Genomic DNA, 18,207 nt, shown 5'->3' on the forward strand with positions numbered 1-18,207 from the left:
TTCTTAAGGGGAGGGGATATAAGCACCAACTCTCTGGCTAACTCTAGAGTTATCCTGAGGCCTCTCCGGCCTCCTTCCCTCCCCCTTCAAAGTGCCCCAGCTTGACAGGCAAAAAAGCCTGCCTAACAAAAAATGCAAGGCAGGAGGATGGGGAGGTGAAGATCACATCTGCTGGTCATCCTGCCATGGATAGGATGATAGTAAGCGGCCAAGCTGGGGAGCTTCTGATCATTGAGGACACAATCAATAGGTTTGTGCCCTTATTTATTTCTCATTTATGTCCCACCTTTCTGTAAATTTAAGACAGCATGCAAAATTAATAAAATAAAACTAAATGATACAACAAAAATAAAGTCCAAGGACAATCAGCAATGAACAGAAACAATAAAAACACACCACCTTCCACATAATAGAAGAGGGTGTGGCTAGCTTAGCATGTGCTGATATTGGCTGAGCTGCGGCTGAGTGAATTAAATGCTGAACCCTCATTTAAATGGCTGCAGCCAGACTTAACATACTTCTGTTTGCCTTGGGCAAAAATGTAACCCCTGGAGTGAGCTTTTTAAGGAGACGCTTACTAGACCATTTTGAAGTCTAGACAATCACCTCTAGCTAGAGAGAGCACTTGAAATAAAGTCCCAGAAATGCTGAGAGGCTTGAGAATAACAGAAATATGGTGTTACAGAGAGAGAGAGAGAGAGATCCTTTGAATTAAATGTCATTGAGTCTGGAAAGCTGCAGAAATGTAAAGGCTGATTGGTGGTGATGTCAGAAGGGTAGGAAACTTTATTCAGTAAGGCTGTTTGTCCATCTCTTAAGAAAGGCCCTTTGCTCCAAATTTATTAGCAAGGAAACAAAAATTAGAACTCACTCTGGAGCCTTACAGCAGATTCTTGGGATAAAATATAGCTTCCATCAGTAATTTGACACCAGATGGAACATTTTTATAATCTTCTGAATAAATATTCTCCTTAATAAATCTTTAGATATCCAACATTTCAGGAATGGAATTTGATATCCTGAATACTTTAAAAGAGCTAAAGTCCTGCTAAACTGCCAACAGTTTTCAAACTCTGAGAATCATGCAAGATTTCTCCCGCAAAGCTTCAACATAGTGGGAAAGAAGTTTGAAGTTCTCAGCCTTTCAATAATAGATGTAATGGAAAATATTTTTTGAATTAGACACTGAACAAAATTAACTCATGCTCCGAATTCCACAAAGGAAGTTTGTCATACCAACACTTTTAACACAAGCTAATACATTTTGTTTTTTTTTAAAAAGGAAGAAAGTTCAATCTAATCCTCTGCCATCATATTTTTACAGAAACATTTGTGGTTGTAAAGATAAACTATTTAGTTTTCATGCTAAGTCTTCAAAAACCTACACTCAAATCCTAACCAGTATTCTTAAAATTAAGCCTCAGTTATTTCAGTGGAGCTAAAACCCTACCTTCTTCTTTCTCCAGGGTAACAGTGTGCAACCTGAAGTGCCTTGATAAGAAGTATATCCAAGCACAATTCCTTACCCATAATGGCTATAATTCTAAGACTTTATACCATGAACACTGCAATCAACTGTGAAGCCGCGTGATTGCAGTTCTTTGCCTCCTGTAGGCAGCCGTTTGAGGAAACAACTTTCAAATAAATGTACAACAGCCTGTGGGTTATTTGACAGTTGTTTCCCACTCAAACAAGCCAAGCCACCCGGTTTTAGATGATATGACAAGCCACACTCAGGCAGATAATTAAGGAAATGGTGCTTGGCACACAGCAGGAAATGAAACAATCTACCCCTGTTTATTTAAGCCATGGTGGCTTGTTTTAATTGTGCAAACCAGGTCTAAGTCTGGCTCTTTTGGCAATTCTCGAGATCCAAGTGTGGTTTTCTGGATCACAGTTACAATTTTTGAATCAAGTTATCAGCAGAAGGCAACCAATCTGGAAAACATGGCTTTGGAGGACTAAGTCTTTTATCCTGGTTGTGCTTTTTATACTGTATTTTGTATTTGTGCTTTTAACCTGTTGGTTGTTTTATTATGGTTTTAATTTTTGTGAACCGCCCAGAGAGCTTCGGCTATTGGGCGGTATAAAAATGTAATAAATAAAATAAAAATAAAATAAATAAGTTTCAATTTCTCCAACACTCAAGACCTGAGATTGCAGTGAATCAGTGGAGACCCTCAAGTAAGAAGAAGGGAGAAGAGAACAGTGGCTGACTCTCTTGTCCTAACCTCTGTGCTAGGTGTGGATAGTGCCTATACGTGCCATCCTGTTAGCGCTATGGTGAGGACCACTCTAAGAGTTTTTAGAAGGTTTTAGCTTTCATGTATGATAGATGGAAATGCAAACACATGTAACACAAGGAAAGAAGCTCTCAGAAGGAATGAAAAAAAATCTTTCCAAATTTGTGGATTCAAACTTTAGTTATGGTTTGGATCCAGGCTTGGATCCTGTGAAGCTCTAGCTCAACCAGAAGACACATGCTCAGATTTCCACAACAGTCCACATGTTGCACTGGGGACATTTTGAAAGATCCCTCAACACTCAGGAGCAGCTTTTCAGGATGTGGACTTCAATGTGAAAGTGGCAGCAGGCAAGTTCCATTCATGATCAGAAATAAATAAATAAATAAATAAAAGAAAACTTGCAGTTTTTCTGATCCATGCCTGTAATTTTTTCAAGGATCAAATAATGAGGACAACAAAGATAAAGAAAACAGAAGAACAATTGGATTAAAAAAATCATCTGCTACATGCACAGAACTGATGCAACGAAGTGAACTGATGTGTTAAATTGTTCAACCAAAAATACAGTACTCTTCCTGAGCGTGTGTGTGTGTGTGTGTGTGTGTGTGTGTGTGTGTGAGAGAGAGAGAGAGAGAGAGAGAGAGAGAGAGAGAGAGAGACAGACAGACAGACAGACAGACAGACAGACAGTACTGGTACCCACCATGCTGAACAATTTGTCCACATGTAGCATATTTCATCTAGTTAGTCATTTAGAAGTCTCTTGTTTAGGTCAAAGGAATTTAAAAAAAACACTGGCAAAAAGTGGATTCCTCTACATTATATGACAACATGAAACTGGAAAGCCTTTAAATTAGCCCCAATTCTTTTTAGTAATTGCTCATAGTAGTAGTTTTCCCAATGTGAACAATGCAAGGTAGAGTACAAGTATCCACAGAAGTGGCAGCTTCCACTGCTGTAAGCAAAGACCTCTCAGGATGAGGACATCCCTGATCAATGCATCTTCTCATCTCACACAGCTCATGCAAGTGGGCCACTCACCTGAGCAATTATTTGCACAGATCAGGACGGGCTCATAACATATGAATCAACTCTTTGTGCAACTTAAAAGCTTAGGTTTTCTGTGTGTGTGTGTGTTTTTAAAATTTTAAAGGGCCTGTTTAGACAACATGCTAAGCCATGGTTAGGCCACTAACCTATTTGCAGCAAATATTTAGCGAGCATGTTTGAACCATGGTTATGAAGCCACCATGGTTAGGAATGGTTCACACAACACAAGAAGCCATAATATTGCACTCAAAGTGCTTAACCACCTTAGTGTGTCATCTGAACAGGGTCAACGGCAGCTCCAAAGTGATTTTTCCCACACCAACCTGAAATAAAATTCCTTATGACAGATTATGTACAGAAGCCATTGCTCTAATATTGTACAGTGCTGAACAGTGTAATTGATTTGCAGAAAAGTCCTTCACAGCATGATATTGCATTTCCTGACAAGGCTTAAACTGAAAAGGGTTACATAAACACTGTCTTATTTTTCAACTGACTTGCCGTCTGTGTCATCCACTCAGCAAAAACCTACATGAAGCCCAGGAACCTCTTTTGCTACCAATTAACAGAACATCCAAAGCACTCTTGAAATTCTACAACACAAGCGTTTTTATTCCAGTCTTGTAGCCTGTGTATGCCAACTAAATGCTAGTAGTTTCACTGAGGGATGCTGACAATATCAATACTCTTACTAGCTCATATTTCCAAGCCAAAGAATATTAACTGATGTTGTGTTGTGTGGCCGTTGTTAACTTAATTATGATTCTGTTATTAAATGCAAGTATTTAAGCAGGCTTTTGTATCATTTCTAGATTAAATAGAGTAATTAAACAGGGTAATCAGCCAACAAGACTGTGTTAAAAACATTGAACAGTTTCAAGAAAGCTGGTCAGGGAACTATCTTCAGACATGGGAAGCCAGAAATATGGACTGAACATAGAACTGCAAGAGTTCAAAACTGCTCTGATAAGTTAAGTCAGCCCTTTTACTATCCGGACCTTCAATATTATCATGAAAGCAGAAGTTAAACGACATCAAATCTAGAAAACTGACTCCAATCACCTATACTTTATGCTCCACAAAAACATCCTTCTTCATCACTGGACAAAACCTGTACCAAATACAAAAGTCCATCGGGTAATATTATTCACATTCACTAAGCCAGGCATGATATTCCCGACATTATCTCTACCCATAAAGCAGAAAGTATATGTGTGCAATGTATGTCCGGAAATGTTTACCCCCCTCCAGATGAGTTGGAAACTTGAAATTTGGCATGATGAATTTCAATGCACATGTTATTAACATGTTATTCAGGGAGTTAGGCTTGCGCCTACAACTCCCAGCATGCTTTGGGTGGGAGGAAAGATTTACTGGGCTTTGGCCACCATCATCTGGAAGTGGCTTGCCATCCTGAGCCTAATGGGACAGTGCCTGGGGCCAGCTACCTCGGTCGCTAGGCACTATCAGGAGCAGGAGGGTGCAGTTCTGGCCCCGTCATTGATAGCAACCACTGAGCTAACCGTCAGTCAGCCTGCTGGCTCCCTCATGGCCTACCTACGGACACCAATAGCACAGTGCAGCATGGACCAGCTCGGCCAGACTTGCCGGCTCTGGCACTTCAGTACAGCCTCCTGCTGGAGTACTTGGTGGGTGAGAAGCACACGCTAAGGTAGGCGCAGGCCAAACGAGGTGCAGGCCTTCAACCCAGCCACCCTCAGAGGCTTCCCGGCACCTGCTAAGAGCCCCAAGCAGATGATGGTCGAGCAGGCCATGGAGAGCTACAGCTTTAAGGCAGCCTTGGCCTGCATTGGGGATGAGAGAGAGAGAAAAAGAAAATAATTTAATTCGTTTTAAAGTTACCTCACAGGCCTAGCACCAGCCTACATTGTGGGGTTGTCGTGAGGGTGAGAGGATTTTTTTTAAAAAATCGTTTAAAAGTTAACTCACAGGCCTAGCACTGGACTATTTCTTTAAGATGATTACCTCGCAGATATATATCTTAGGGGCCTGAGTATATCAGCTAGTATTCAATAAGCCAGAGTATGTTTCATGCACCTGCTGCTTTGCTCTTCTCTCTGTGTGAATGAAGAAGCCAGGAAACCACAGTTAACAGCTTTCTATTATGTGTAAACTGGGATCTATGGTTAATAGTTTCCAAACAAGCCAGAATTCAGAAGCTAACTTTAAATTTAGCAGCCACAATTCCCAGTTCACACCTTACAGAAAACTATGGTTAACTGCGACTTCCTGATTTATTTCATCACTCACACTTAAATGGAGGAGCAAAGGGTCTGTGTGCAGGTGAATGGAGCCAGAAAAGAAAAAAAGCCCCCCAAATGACTGTGAGATCTGACTTTTAGGCAACTATAGTCACTTGAGAGGGAGAGACCCTGCAAGTGTAGTAAGAGTGATCACTAGCTAAAACATACCTCAGTTTCACATAGTCCAATCTACAATCGATCATAGCCTACAGCAGTGGTTCTCAACCTGGGGCGCTCCAGATGTGTTGGACTACAACTCCCAGAATGCCCCAGCCAGCTCTGCTGGCTGGGGCATTCTGGGAGATGCAGTCCAACACATCTGGAGCGCCCCAGGTTGAGAACCACTGGCCTACAGTGATAATGGGACCAGAGTAACTACAATTAAGAGGAAATTAATGTATGAACACGCCTGATTCCTATCCGTCTGAACACTTATTTCTAACCCATAGTAGAAACTGACATACTAACTAGGTTTAAAGCCAGTTCATATACAGTTGTGTGGGCAGCTCTTTCTCCAAATGACCATCCTTGAGGCACACAAAAGAATGCAGCATAGCACAGAGAGATAACGCAGCAGTGTGGTCATGACAGCCGACTTATCCACATTCTGCCAGATCACACAATACCCCTCTCTGCGTAATTGCATACAGATGGGGAAGTCAGCGTGGAAAAGAAAAAAGCCACAAAAAAACATAGAAAAAAATAAAAATGACTGTGAGATCTGACCTTTAGGTGAGAAAGTACACCTAGCTTGGAAACTCATAGCACAAGGGCGCAATTCTATGCTTGTTTAAACAAAAGGAAGTCCTACAACTCCCAGCATTCCCTAGCCAGCATGGCTGGTTGGGGAATGCTAGGAGTTGTGTCTTTTCTGTATAAACATGCATAGAACTGCGCTCTAAGTCTTTCAACTAAAAAAAACCAAATAGATTTTTTAAACTTTATATTCCTTTTAAATGAAATGTATATTTTTAAAAGCCCCAAACTGAAAACTATCTTCACTGGAATTGCCACATACTTCTTACAACAATTAAATACTATCAGCATTGCTATTTTTTATTGCTTATAAAAAGTGGTATCATCTGCTCAGTTGCTTTTTTATGTCCTGCAAAAAGGCAGCATTACAGATCGATATTTAGGTTTATTTAAATTCAAGGGACAATTATTTTCCAGCGGAAAACAGACTACAAGAAGTTTATTTTTGTATTTTCCTGCCATAAGAATCAGGAACAAGCATAAGAGAGAGAGAGAGAGAGAGAGAGAGAGAGAGAGAGAGAGAGTGTCACATCCTGAAGTAGAATGAACAAATAAGGCTTTCTGGTCTTCTCAGACTTCCTCACATCCCCTGGAAATAGTCCCATAGTTTACACATAATCTTAAAAGTCAATATACTTCCCATCCAAAAACAAAGTTGGATGGATTAAACATATATATTAGTTATTGGCAAAGAATCGATGTATTTAACTTAAAAGGAAGATCACTGATTTGCCTAAAAGCTGCTTCACACAAGAAGTTTTGCTGAACGTGAAAACCATTTGGCATGTGCAAACATGTGAATCGGCCAATCGCAGATAACAGCTGGCTGCGATTTCTGCAATCACAGCAGCACTTTTTAAAGTCACCAACATTATGGAAATGGTTGCTGTCCATATACATGATTGGTTGGTTACACTGACCACAAAATGAGTCCCTGGGACAGTCGAGGTCAAGATCACTTGTGTGTGGAAGAAAACATTGAGAATTGGGTTAACCAATCCTGCTTGACAGTAAAACTCATAAGACAAAAATGCAATAAATAGCTTGGCTGAGAACTGGCAAAACTAAGACGGCCAAACAAAAATAGGGGGAGCTTCTGAGGTGAGTGATCAACTCTGTTGTATTCTGAGAAGAGAGAGATTTGTTACGATGTAAGGCAACGCCTTCCATTAGAATAAGGAATATTCCCTTCACATAAGGAACACCCATTAATCCTTGGCTGCTCTCAGAAGAAGCTAATTCAAAAATGTTATAGCAAGACCTCCTACAGTTTCTGTGGCAGAGCTTTCATAATAAAAGCAGTCAAACACAATAAAAGCTGTATCTAAAATGAAACTAGTAATATCAATTAATAGTGAAAATTAGTGACAAGTCAACTCAAAATTCAGGCCATTCACACTAGCACTTCCTACTGAACCCATGAGAAGGAGTTCATACTACAAGGTGACTTTTGTGACACTTGACTACACACACTTCTAATGTACAAGTTGTCCTAGTGCAAGCATTATAGAATGTATGTAACACTGTTCCTTATGACCTCCTTACTAGTACAGTTTGTTTTCGCATACAGGACACTGGTGAGGATGTAGCTCAAAAATTATGTTTCATAATAATCCACCATAGTTCCCAGGAGAAAGGAATAGGGTGAGTTATTTAAATACCCACATCAAAATTATATGAGAACAAACTGTCAGCACCTTTCTGCTTTCACAGAGAAGTCATGGAGTCATTTTCACTCAGCCATTGCACAAACAGTAGGATAAGCAGAGAAGAGTCAATAATCTACAAGTCCCGTTGATGTGCAAGTAAACAGCCATGCAAAAACAGTCTTGGTTTACTGAGGTATTAAATGGCCAGTTAACAAATCCCAAAAGGCCATCATTATCAAGTTACAAGTGTTGCTTTGAAATCAGTGCCCAACAATGCTTTTCCTTAATCAATTAAATCATGACCAAATAGTCTTTCACTCAGAGCTCAAAAAAAGCACATCACTAGGAAATCAAATTAAAACAGACTACCTGCAACCAGATAATTACAGCATTTTATCTGCATATATCTCCTTGATTGCTTCACAAATGTTTTCTTTGGAGGCAGGGGTTGCACCATGCAAAGCTATTGGTGGGAAGCATTTATTTGTACATTACTGAATCACTGGAGAATATACTTCTTTGGTTACAGACTACTTGACTGAAGGAGATAGATGAATTAGCAGAGGTCATTATCATGCTGTATTCCTGGATCAAGGCAAGATAATTATCCTTTGGCAGGATGGAAAGTAATGTAATCCCAACTTATACCTTCATGAGAATCAAGTGGTAAAGCTTTCCCTAATTGTACCACTTCAGACTGCAGGTGGGGGAAGTAATCATTAAATACTTCCCCACAAGAAAGAAAACAACATTTTGAAAACTCCCCACATGTAGAAAATACATATCAGAGAGAAGCATCCAGCCTAGCCTTCTTCCAAGTGTGTTATTTATTATGTTTAAATGTTGCTGTTACTTTTTGACACGTGAGTTTGCACAAAGCTACCACTGCTGCACCATTATTAAATTGCCAAAATGAACGTAACTGCAGAAGACACAAATTCGTGTGTGCATGAAATACATGAATGAAACTAAGATGACTGAAATAACCAAGTGAGAGAAACACCTTCCATTCTGTCAGTGTCAAGCCTGATACTAGGAGGTAGAGACTTCTGGGCAACACAACGTTGGAACTACAGAACTGTCTAACCCAGTCTTGCTACAGCCAATTAACTACTTGGTACGGTGACCATATGAAAAGGTGGACAGGGCTCCTGTATCTTTAACAGTTGCATTGAAAAGGGGATTTCAGCAGGTGTCATTTGTGTATATGGAGAACCTGGTGAAATTCCCTCTTCATCACAACAGTTAAAGCTGCAGGAGCTATACTGGAGTGACCAGATTTAAAAGAGGGCAGGACACCTGCAGCTTTAACTGTTGTGATGAAGAGGGAATTTCACCAGGTTCTCCATATATACAAATGACACCTGCTGAAACTCCCTTTTCAATACAACTGTTAAAGATACAGGAGTCCTGTCCTCCTTTTGTATGGTCACCCTACTACTTGGCAACTTTTTTCCACATGACAAATTGCAACACATGTAGACTCCACACGACAAATTGCAACACATGCAGACACCATATCACAATTTGCCACTTAGGACAGACCCATGAGGGTTGTACATACAGCCCTTTCGCTTTCTCCCTTTCCCTGCCCCCACCCCAGTAACATTAAATACCTGCTAGCTCTTTAATGCTGGCAGTATATCTTGCTTCAAAAGGTGGCAGAAGCATTGAGGGAACCAAGTCAGCAACTGTTTCGCCTACTGCTGCTGCCTCTCCTGGCTGCAGCTTGGATACCATGGAACCATGAGCAGTGATACGGTTATCAGCGCTACAATGAAGCAAGGACAAACAAATAGCAAAATGCACTTATTAATCCCCATTTAAATATGCAAATACTTTGTATTACTAAGCCTGACCTAATTTCTGAGTCAATAATGTCCTGTTGGTTTTTAACCATTTGCAACCTAGATTTATCACACTGAAACTTTTACTAGAAATTTCTTATATATATTGCTATTTTCTCCTTCTTTAATATTTGTTCTAAGATCAAGGGTTAGTAAGTTTGGTTCTGCTGCAATCATGAAGGGGCCCAAGCCATGGCAAAGAGAGAAGTAGAATTCCTACCTGTTAAAGCAGCTGCATTTCATTCTCACAAGCATCAGGAGGGTTCCTGAACCCCAACTAAGGCCTTGCATACCAGTGATATTAAATGTAAATATTTGTAGATTCCAAAGTAATTTAAAAAGAAGAGTATGTTAGCAAGTCACCAATCACAATTTCCTAAAGTGCTCACCATTTTGCATACCAGGTCCTCCACAATTCTCAACAGGAAGTACGTAGAACTTGTATGAAAATTTGCAGAGGGAAATCATGGACACAAATTTCACACTCTCAGGTTTGTCTTCAAGACAGGAAGTGACATACTTTACAATTCTGTTGTGAAGTCAAAATGCAATGAAAACCATAAAGTACTTTGTGAGTTTAAAAAAAACACACTAGCCATAGTAATATTTGGCACAGCAGATGAATACATGCATTTTGAACTTCTATCTCACAAACAGTCGCTTTTGGTCAATTTACAGTATGATTTCATAACGTGATGTCAACAAGTTTACAACCAAGTTTTAATATACATCTTGTGCGTATTTCCATTTCCTTTAACGATTAAAATCTCCGGAGAGTTTTGAATGGAAATCTGATGACTCTCCACATTCTATTCTAGTTTTCTAGAGATAATTCATTTTTTCCATTTCAATTCCCATTATCTTTTACAAATATCAAAGTATATTTTAAAACAACATTGTAAATGAACCCACAAAAGTTACTAACAACACAATCCTCCATAAGCCTATTCAGAAACAAACCTCCCATTGAATTTAACGGGACTTACCACTGTTAAGTGAATACAGGATTTCAGCCTAAGACTGTTTTTTGTTGCTGCTGCTGTTTTAAGTGTGTGGTTTTTTACTAGCCCGCTAAGGGACTAATATCCTGCATTTCCATACTAACCATGGCAGATGGGAACTAGATGCTTAGCAGGCTAGTTTAAAAAATTCCCTTCCACAAAACCAGGTAGCAGAGCTGAGGGACAGATTTCACTTCCTCTGCAGCCAGCACAGAAACCAAGTGCAATAGCAGATTCACCCTCCACCCTCCACCAACCTGCTTACTTGCCACCAATGGAATTCCTTGCCACCTATGGCTACCAGAGGAGGGCTTTGATACAAAGCTGTTTTAAAAGTCAGATCCAGACTAGCATATCCACCTTCAACTTGGGAGTGGATTTTCCCCAAATAGCACAATAAATAACTCCTTTAAATTAAACTTTAATAGAAGGATTGGGCGGATTTCAAAGGACTGCTTATGCCCCCGATTCTCTTGCATCCCACAGGACTCACCACTTGTGCAACAAAAATTTAGCACTTCCCAGACGGAGCCCCAAGACAAGTGAAAATGCTCATTCCTTCATCAGGAGAGGTTGACAAAGTTTCTTTATGCGAGCTTTGTCAACCCGCCCATTCAAGAAACAAATGTTTTCTGCTCATTTCCAGTTGCCCCCGGAAGCACTAAATCTTTGTACCATAAACCGTGAGCACCACTTGCGGATGGAAATTGGCAGGGCACAAGTGAATCGGCGGGGGTGTAAACACCGCATTGGATTCTGCCCATTGAGTGAAGTCAGACCTTGCATTTTTACTGCTATCACATGACTGTGGTCCTGTTAGCTGTATGGTTGAAAACTGAACTTCCAGCAATAAGGAAGATGAACATCTTAACCATGATGGGAAATTCTGAATGATCCTCCTGTAGAGATTAAGTCACCAACATATATAACTAACGCAATCCTCCTGAGCCTGGTGCTCTCCACAGTTTTGGGACTACAGCTCCTGTCATTCCGATTAGGCACGCTGGCTGTAGCTGACTGGATTTTTAGTCCAAAACCTATGGAGGGCATGAGATTGGAGAAGGTTGAACTAAAGCATCGCATTGATAGATTTGAGCTAAATAAATGAACGAAAAAGTTTACTCTTTACAAGCATTATCAAAACAAATCAACATTAAAACCAATCTCATGAACAAAGAGCACAGAGTAGAGGATTTGTCCCACTGCATAGGGCAGCATCAATCTCTAGCACCAGTGCTCAAGAGCTTGTAAAACAATATTCTTTAGAAGAAGGGAAAGATAGGGTTGGGAAAGTGTGTAAGACTGTCCCTGGCATCTATCACAAGACCTTAAGAGTTGAGCTTCTTATTCTTAGCACAGGTACACAAAAATCAGTTAAGAAAGGGGTGGGACAGAAGAGCTTGAGCGTTCTTATCTAGAATTAAGGGATTGGAAATGGGCTGTAGGATCATTCACTTCCTCCAGCCCTACCTGTCTTTGGCACAATTACTCTTTCCCTGTCATCTGACAAGCATTAATTAAGGGTAGACCGTGGCAGTTTAAAATGCTAGAATTTGAGCATACCCCCTTCCCCAAGCTTCTGTTTAACCATAGTTAATGATGTTCAGACATACCACAGTAAAGAAAAGGGCAGGTTATATACAAGAGAGGAGGAGGGGAACAGTCCCACAGTGCTCTCCTGATCTCTTAATCTTAGGTAAGGGCAAGCATTATGATAGGTTCAGTGAAGACATTACAGTACAGACTGCAAAAAACTGTTCAAAGTATTTTATCTTTTAAAAATACAAAGATATTTTGAAGGGTCACAGCTCAAATATTCTATTATATTTGTAGTAGGAAAGGTTTTATCACTCCTCAGCATTTTGGTTAAGATCAAGTGTAGAGCTGTAGAAATGCAGTCATTTAATAATCCTACTAAAGTCACATCAATGACTTAACTTCAACTTTTCTTAAAAGTGCAATCAAGTTAATGTGCTGACATAACAATCCTTTATTTCATAGCACTATTAATACTGCTTAATAGAAAAAAACACCCAGCTTTTGTGAACTGGAACCTGATAGAACATCTGGAGAAAGCTGATAACACTCCTTCTGTTAAGGATATTGCTATAGACAGAGCTCATTCCTCATAATTCCCAATATATAGCACATCTTCAATTATGTGTAGGTTAAGCCAAAGGCCAATGCGTCCCCCAAAACAACTTCTTATTGACTCAGTGCTGTTTCATATTAATAAGAACTAAACTGGGTTATATTTAATTGCAAACGAAAGATGTGTCATTAATCTGCCAAGCCGTTTGTGGCTCACACTGCTACTATTACTGCTGCCATCACGCACATTCGTAGTTGTGCAAACTTGTAACCCAAAGTGAAATGTGAACTTTAGCTTGTCCACTTCAGCATTTACACAGACACTGTAAACTGTCAAACTGTAAACTGTTAAACTGCAAACTTACTGCAGTCAAATAGACCTCAAGCCAAGAATATCACTGGTTAAGTAATAGTCTATCTTCTTAAAAATCACAGAATTATAGCAAAGACAGGAGTGAAGGCTGCTTACACTCTTTCAGGAGTCAGAGTCAACATACACAGTACCAACCTTCTCCAACCTGGGCTCTTCCAGATGTTTTAGACTACAACTCCCAGCATTCCTGACCATTGGCCATGTTGGCTGGGGCTGATAGGAGTTGCAGTCCAAAGCACCTGGAAGGCTGCAGGCTGGGGAAGGCTGCACTACTGTAGTCATAACCACTTTTAACTGGCAACCACTTCTTTGGGTGCATTGTTCAATGTCACTTGAAACAAGTTCTGTCATTCTCTGGGCTATTTCGAATAAAAGCCAAGAACTACTTCAAGTACAACAGTTGAAAAGTATGACAGAATTTAAGTAATAACCCCATGGGCTTGTCCATATATGTATTCGGACTTTATTAGGCACAAGTAAATACAACTGTAGACATTTAAGTAATAACCCTATGGGCTTGTCCATATATGTATTCGGACTTTATTAGGCACAAGTAAATACAACTGTAGACATTTCATTGTTTCATTACAACAGTTGTAAACTTTTCTGCAATTAATAAACTATTATGACAATTCTCATACATTTATGCTTTACATAATTGAATTCTATTGGACCAGACAACTGACATTTTTCTTTCCTTTATCAGACAAACAACCCTGATTCTCTCTATACTGATATTTTAAACACTACTCAGAATACCAATTAATAAATCTAACAGCATGTTTGCATTCCTCATCAAACTATGCACAGAGAAGTTCCATTGAGTTCAATGGAAATTAAATACCTGTAATCTACTATAAGATTTCAGAAGTGACCAACCAAGATAAAATTTAGAATCCAAGTCTGAAATTAATTATACAACCCCAGTTACTTAAGTGAAATCTATCCAGATTTTACAGCAAAGCAGCAGCTCATCTGCATAAAAAGAGTTCACTGAATAGTAATAATGGCCTTTATTAAGCAATGCAATCTTTTGCACCTGTCTTCAAGTATCATACAGCTTAACTATTCCTCTTCCTTCTCTGCATCCTACTAATACACACAAATACAAAATGCAGATGCAAGATTTGTTAAAACTGCTATAACTCCTACTCCAAATATAACTTGACAAACAGTTCCTATTTTATTTTAACAGAAACAGGCTTTCTCTCTCTACTGATGCAGTTGCAACCTTTTAAAATAGTATAGCTAATCTGTTCCATACTTTAGTAGGTATAAACGGCTTGGGGCCAGGTATAAACGTCGGCTTGGGGCCAGGCTATCTGAAGGAACGCCTCCTCCCGTATGTACCCTAAGGTCATCCTCAGGGGTCCTTCTTCGCAAGCCCTTGCCAAAGGAAGTGAGGCAGGTGGCTACCAGTAGGAGGGCCTTCTCTGCTGTGGCACCCCGGCTGTGGAATGAGCTCCCTAAGGAAGTTCACTTGGCACCTACATTATATGCTTTTAGACGCCAGGTGAAGACCTTTTTATTCTCCCAGTATTTTAACAGTCTATAAATAAATTTTAACTTGGGTGTTTTAAATTTGTAATTTTGCACTGCTGCTGTTTTTATCTGGTTGAGCTTTTATATTGTATTTTATAGTATGGTTTTATACTGTTGTTTTATACTTTGAATGTTTTTAATTTTTCTGAACCGCCCAGAGAGGTCCGGCTATTGAGTGGTATAGAAATGTAATAATAAATAAATACTGAACACCAAGAGGTTCCCTTGAAGTGCACAATTTGTGTACAAGACTGCAATCCTAATGAACCTCTCTGAAATTTCCATGATATCAATGGAGTCAGATCCATGATATCAATGGAGTCAGATATCCAGGAGTCAGATCCAACATTTTGCTAGTATGACAGGGATTTCTCCCTCTCTTCTCCACTTTGCAGCCCTCTACAACACCCATATATCTGCTCAAGGGGTTTTCCCAGCCCTCCAGAGCAGATTTTGATGATGTGTAGGAGGGTGCCCACCCAGTTCTGCTGACAGATCTGCTTCCATCAGCTGAAAGACAGTGTTGGATTCAACCTCAAGTAATGGATGTTTAAATTCAGGAAATCAGCCTTATGCCTATCCGAAGATCTAAGTTATAACAAAGAAAGAAACATTTTACTGAGTAAAGAAGATTCACCATACCATGGAAGGCCGCATAACCACTACTTCCCTATGTTTTACTTAATGAACTTGCTGAAAGCAATTATACATACAAACAAGTTGTCTCAAGTTAAACATAAATAACAGTTAACTTTTCTCTTACTGAAGTGATTTTACTTCAAACTGATGTATAGGTCCTGTTAATATAATAACCCAACCGCATTGCAATTATAACAGATGGAATTGTTGGCCGGGGGTGCCGGGACTTAGGCCAAAATTAAGTATTTATCCGAATTAAGTATTTATCTGAATTAAGTATTTATCCGAATTAAGTATTTATTGTATGTGCAGAGGTGAGGAGCATGCGGACCTCCAGGCGTTATTGGACTTCAACTCCCATCAGCCCAAGCCAGCATGGCCAATGGTCAGTGATGATGGAAATTGAGAGTCCAACATCTGGAGGGACACACATTCCACCTCATATTTACTGTATAGCTGTATAGCCATAGGGTTCACTAGATGAAGAGAAACTTCATAATACTGGGAATGGACAGTATTTTGCTGAATACAAGCAAAACCCACTGAGATGTTCTGCAATACTTCTATCAAGTGTCATGAATGTCATCATTACACCCTGGAGTGTCTGTAACAAGCATAGATCCCTAGCCTCCAGCATACACACAGACAGGCACACTGTTTAGTCAGTTCCTGTACTTTGGCCAAGCAGGACTGAGTCATTTTTGCAAATGACTCCAGCTGCTTCTCTCCCCCCACTTCCAAATGCCTGCAGGGAGAAACTCTTGGAACAGAAACAAAAATCCCATTCCTCTTTCTCCAAGAGTAGGCATGAGGTCTCTGCTATCCCAAAAGCTATTTTCCTATACAAGCAGTATGCTGGTTGTACTCTTCATGGTCTCATATTTAGAACTGGAAAAAAATCTTAGTCTTAACTTTCCTTAACAAGCTTTCTAATGGAAATGAAGGATCCTTTGTATACACATATACTTAAAAAGAAAAGGTTCTGTAGCTAATAAAGTTAATCATTCCTACTAAACCACTACCTCCCCCCAAGATACAGTTCTTCCCTAAGCATGTCTGTCATTTTTAAACATCTCTACTGAATGCTTGCAAGCAGAAAGTCAACACTAGTTTCCCATTAACAGAAACCAAGTTCACTGGGGAACCAAAGACAAAGGATCAAAGATGACACTGAAAAGTTACTGACATGGACTGACATCTCAATATAAACAGATTTACATGGAGCTATTTCTAAATAATTCAGTGACACTTCCAAGATGAATGTGTTTAGGATCAAACTAAAAGCTGCAATCCTAGGAAAACTCAGAAGCATGTTTTGCCAGGACTTCACCCCAAAATAAATATTTTTAGGTAAGACCATATTTTCACTATAAACAGCATCAGTTGTGCAGCATATACATTATTCTCTTCTTACCACCCCAGAACCCGTATTTGCACCTTCTGTGACACACTTTACTTCCCACCTATCCCCTTAGTAATTTTGTGGTGGGAGGAGGGGGGCGTTTCAGCAGGTTCAGCTGAACCCAACTGCCAGCACCCTTCCCTCTTTACTTCTCTAAACACACTTCCTAAAGGGGGAAAAGGAGCGTTCATTATTACTGCATCGCCCATCCAATCAAATATTTCAGTCGCAAATCCCTTGGTCGAGACTTTTCTGGTTGGGGTGGAGAGGGGAGAACAGAGTGGGAATTATATTTTAAACGCGCGCACGCCCTTTCTCAGCGATCCAGACAGAAAATTCTCCAACCCCATCCATATTGAGAAACTGTACTGGCTACATCCTCTCCCCGCCCAACTCTTCCGAAGCAAAAGTCGGAGCAGGATGCCCATCTCCCCAGCCCCCATCCAAAGCGTCCAGCGGTTCCCTCCTCTTTTCCCAAGGACTTAAAACGCGGGAGCTGAACTCTTCACACCACCCCCTAAATCAGGCAACTCTTTCCTCCCCATCAAATCTCAGTCCTCCCTTTCCCGCATGTCTCCCCACCCCACCGCACCCCACTCCCTCTCTTTCTCCCCCACCCACCCCCACAACCACCTCCACCACCATCATCAGCTGAACTCACCAACAAACTTTCCACATTGACCGGAGACCGGGGGTCCCGGATCATCGACTCCAGCTTCCTTTGGCGCCCCGTGCTGAACCCTTCCCCGGATTCCGGCGGCGGACACGCAGACATTTTCCCCGCCTGCTGCTGCTGATGGTTCATTCTCCCGCTCCCGGCGGGTCTCCCACCTTCTGCTCCTTTTCCTCCTCCCTTCTCGGACGCCGAGGCAAGCCCTGCGATAGCCGTCTGGTAGGAGGAGAGGGCGGCAGCAGCAGCAAGCGAGGGCAGCTTTCCGCCGCCAGCGCAGTCGGTCGGTATCCGCTTCGGGGCCTATTGAGTTTTGGCTGGAGGAAAGCAGAGCAGCCCGCCGGCCGGGGAAAGGGGGCTCACTCAGTCCCGGCCTGGCCCGGCCAGGCCTGCCTCAGGAGGAACAGAAAGAGGGGCGCAAGCGGCCGCCCTCCGCCGCCGCCGCCTCCTCCTCTCCCGCTTGGGGCGGGCACTGCCGCCGCCGCTGCTCCGCCCGCTTGGAGCCCCCCCTTCCCAGGCATGAAAAGCCCAGAGAGGGGGAACGTGGGCGGCTGTGGGGAGGGGAGGAAGGGCAGATTCCCGCGGGAAGCTCCCGCCGCCTTCCTCACTCCTCTCCAGCGACTAGGCGGGAAAACAAGTCACGGCCGGGGCCCCCACGCTACCTCGGCCATCTTGCA

At 41.2% G+C, this 18,207-nt stretch overlaps 1 protein-coding gene across 2 annotated transcripts in view; it reads right to left on the reverse strand.

Annotated features, from left to right (window-relative positions):
• Window positions 1-17,988, reverse strand: part of ROCK2 (Rho associated coiled-coil containing protein kinase 2) — a 94,072-nt gene extending 76,084 nt beyond the window's left edge. The window contains exon 1 of one of the 2 annotated variants that reach the window (XM_063125165.1): window positions 17,522-17,988. In XM_063125165.1, coding sequence (XP_062981235.1) covers window positions 17,522-17,665 — 144 coding nt within the window. In that variant the 5' untranslated portion in view covers window positions 17,666-17,988. The remainder of the gene's footprint in view (window positions 1-17,521) is intronic. The other variant, XM_063125166.1, reaches the window with a different exon arrangement.
• Window positions 17,989-18,207: the final 219 nt, after the last annotated feature.

Source organism: Elgaria multicarinata, chromosome 4 (genome assembly GCF_023053635.1).
Source record: "Elgaria multicarinata webbii isolate HBS135686 ecotype San Diego chromosome 4, rElgMul1.1.pri, whole genome shotgun sequence".
In the NCBI taxonomy this organism is placed as follows: domain Eukaryota; kingdom Metazoa; phylum Chordata; class Lepidosauria; order Squamata; family Anguidae; genus Elgaria; species Elgaria multicarinata.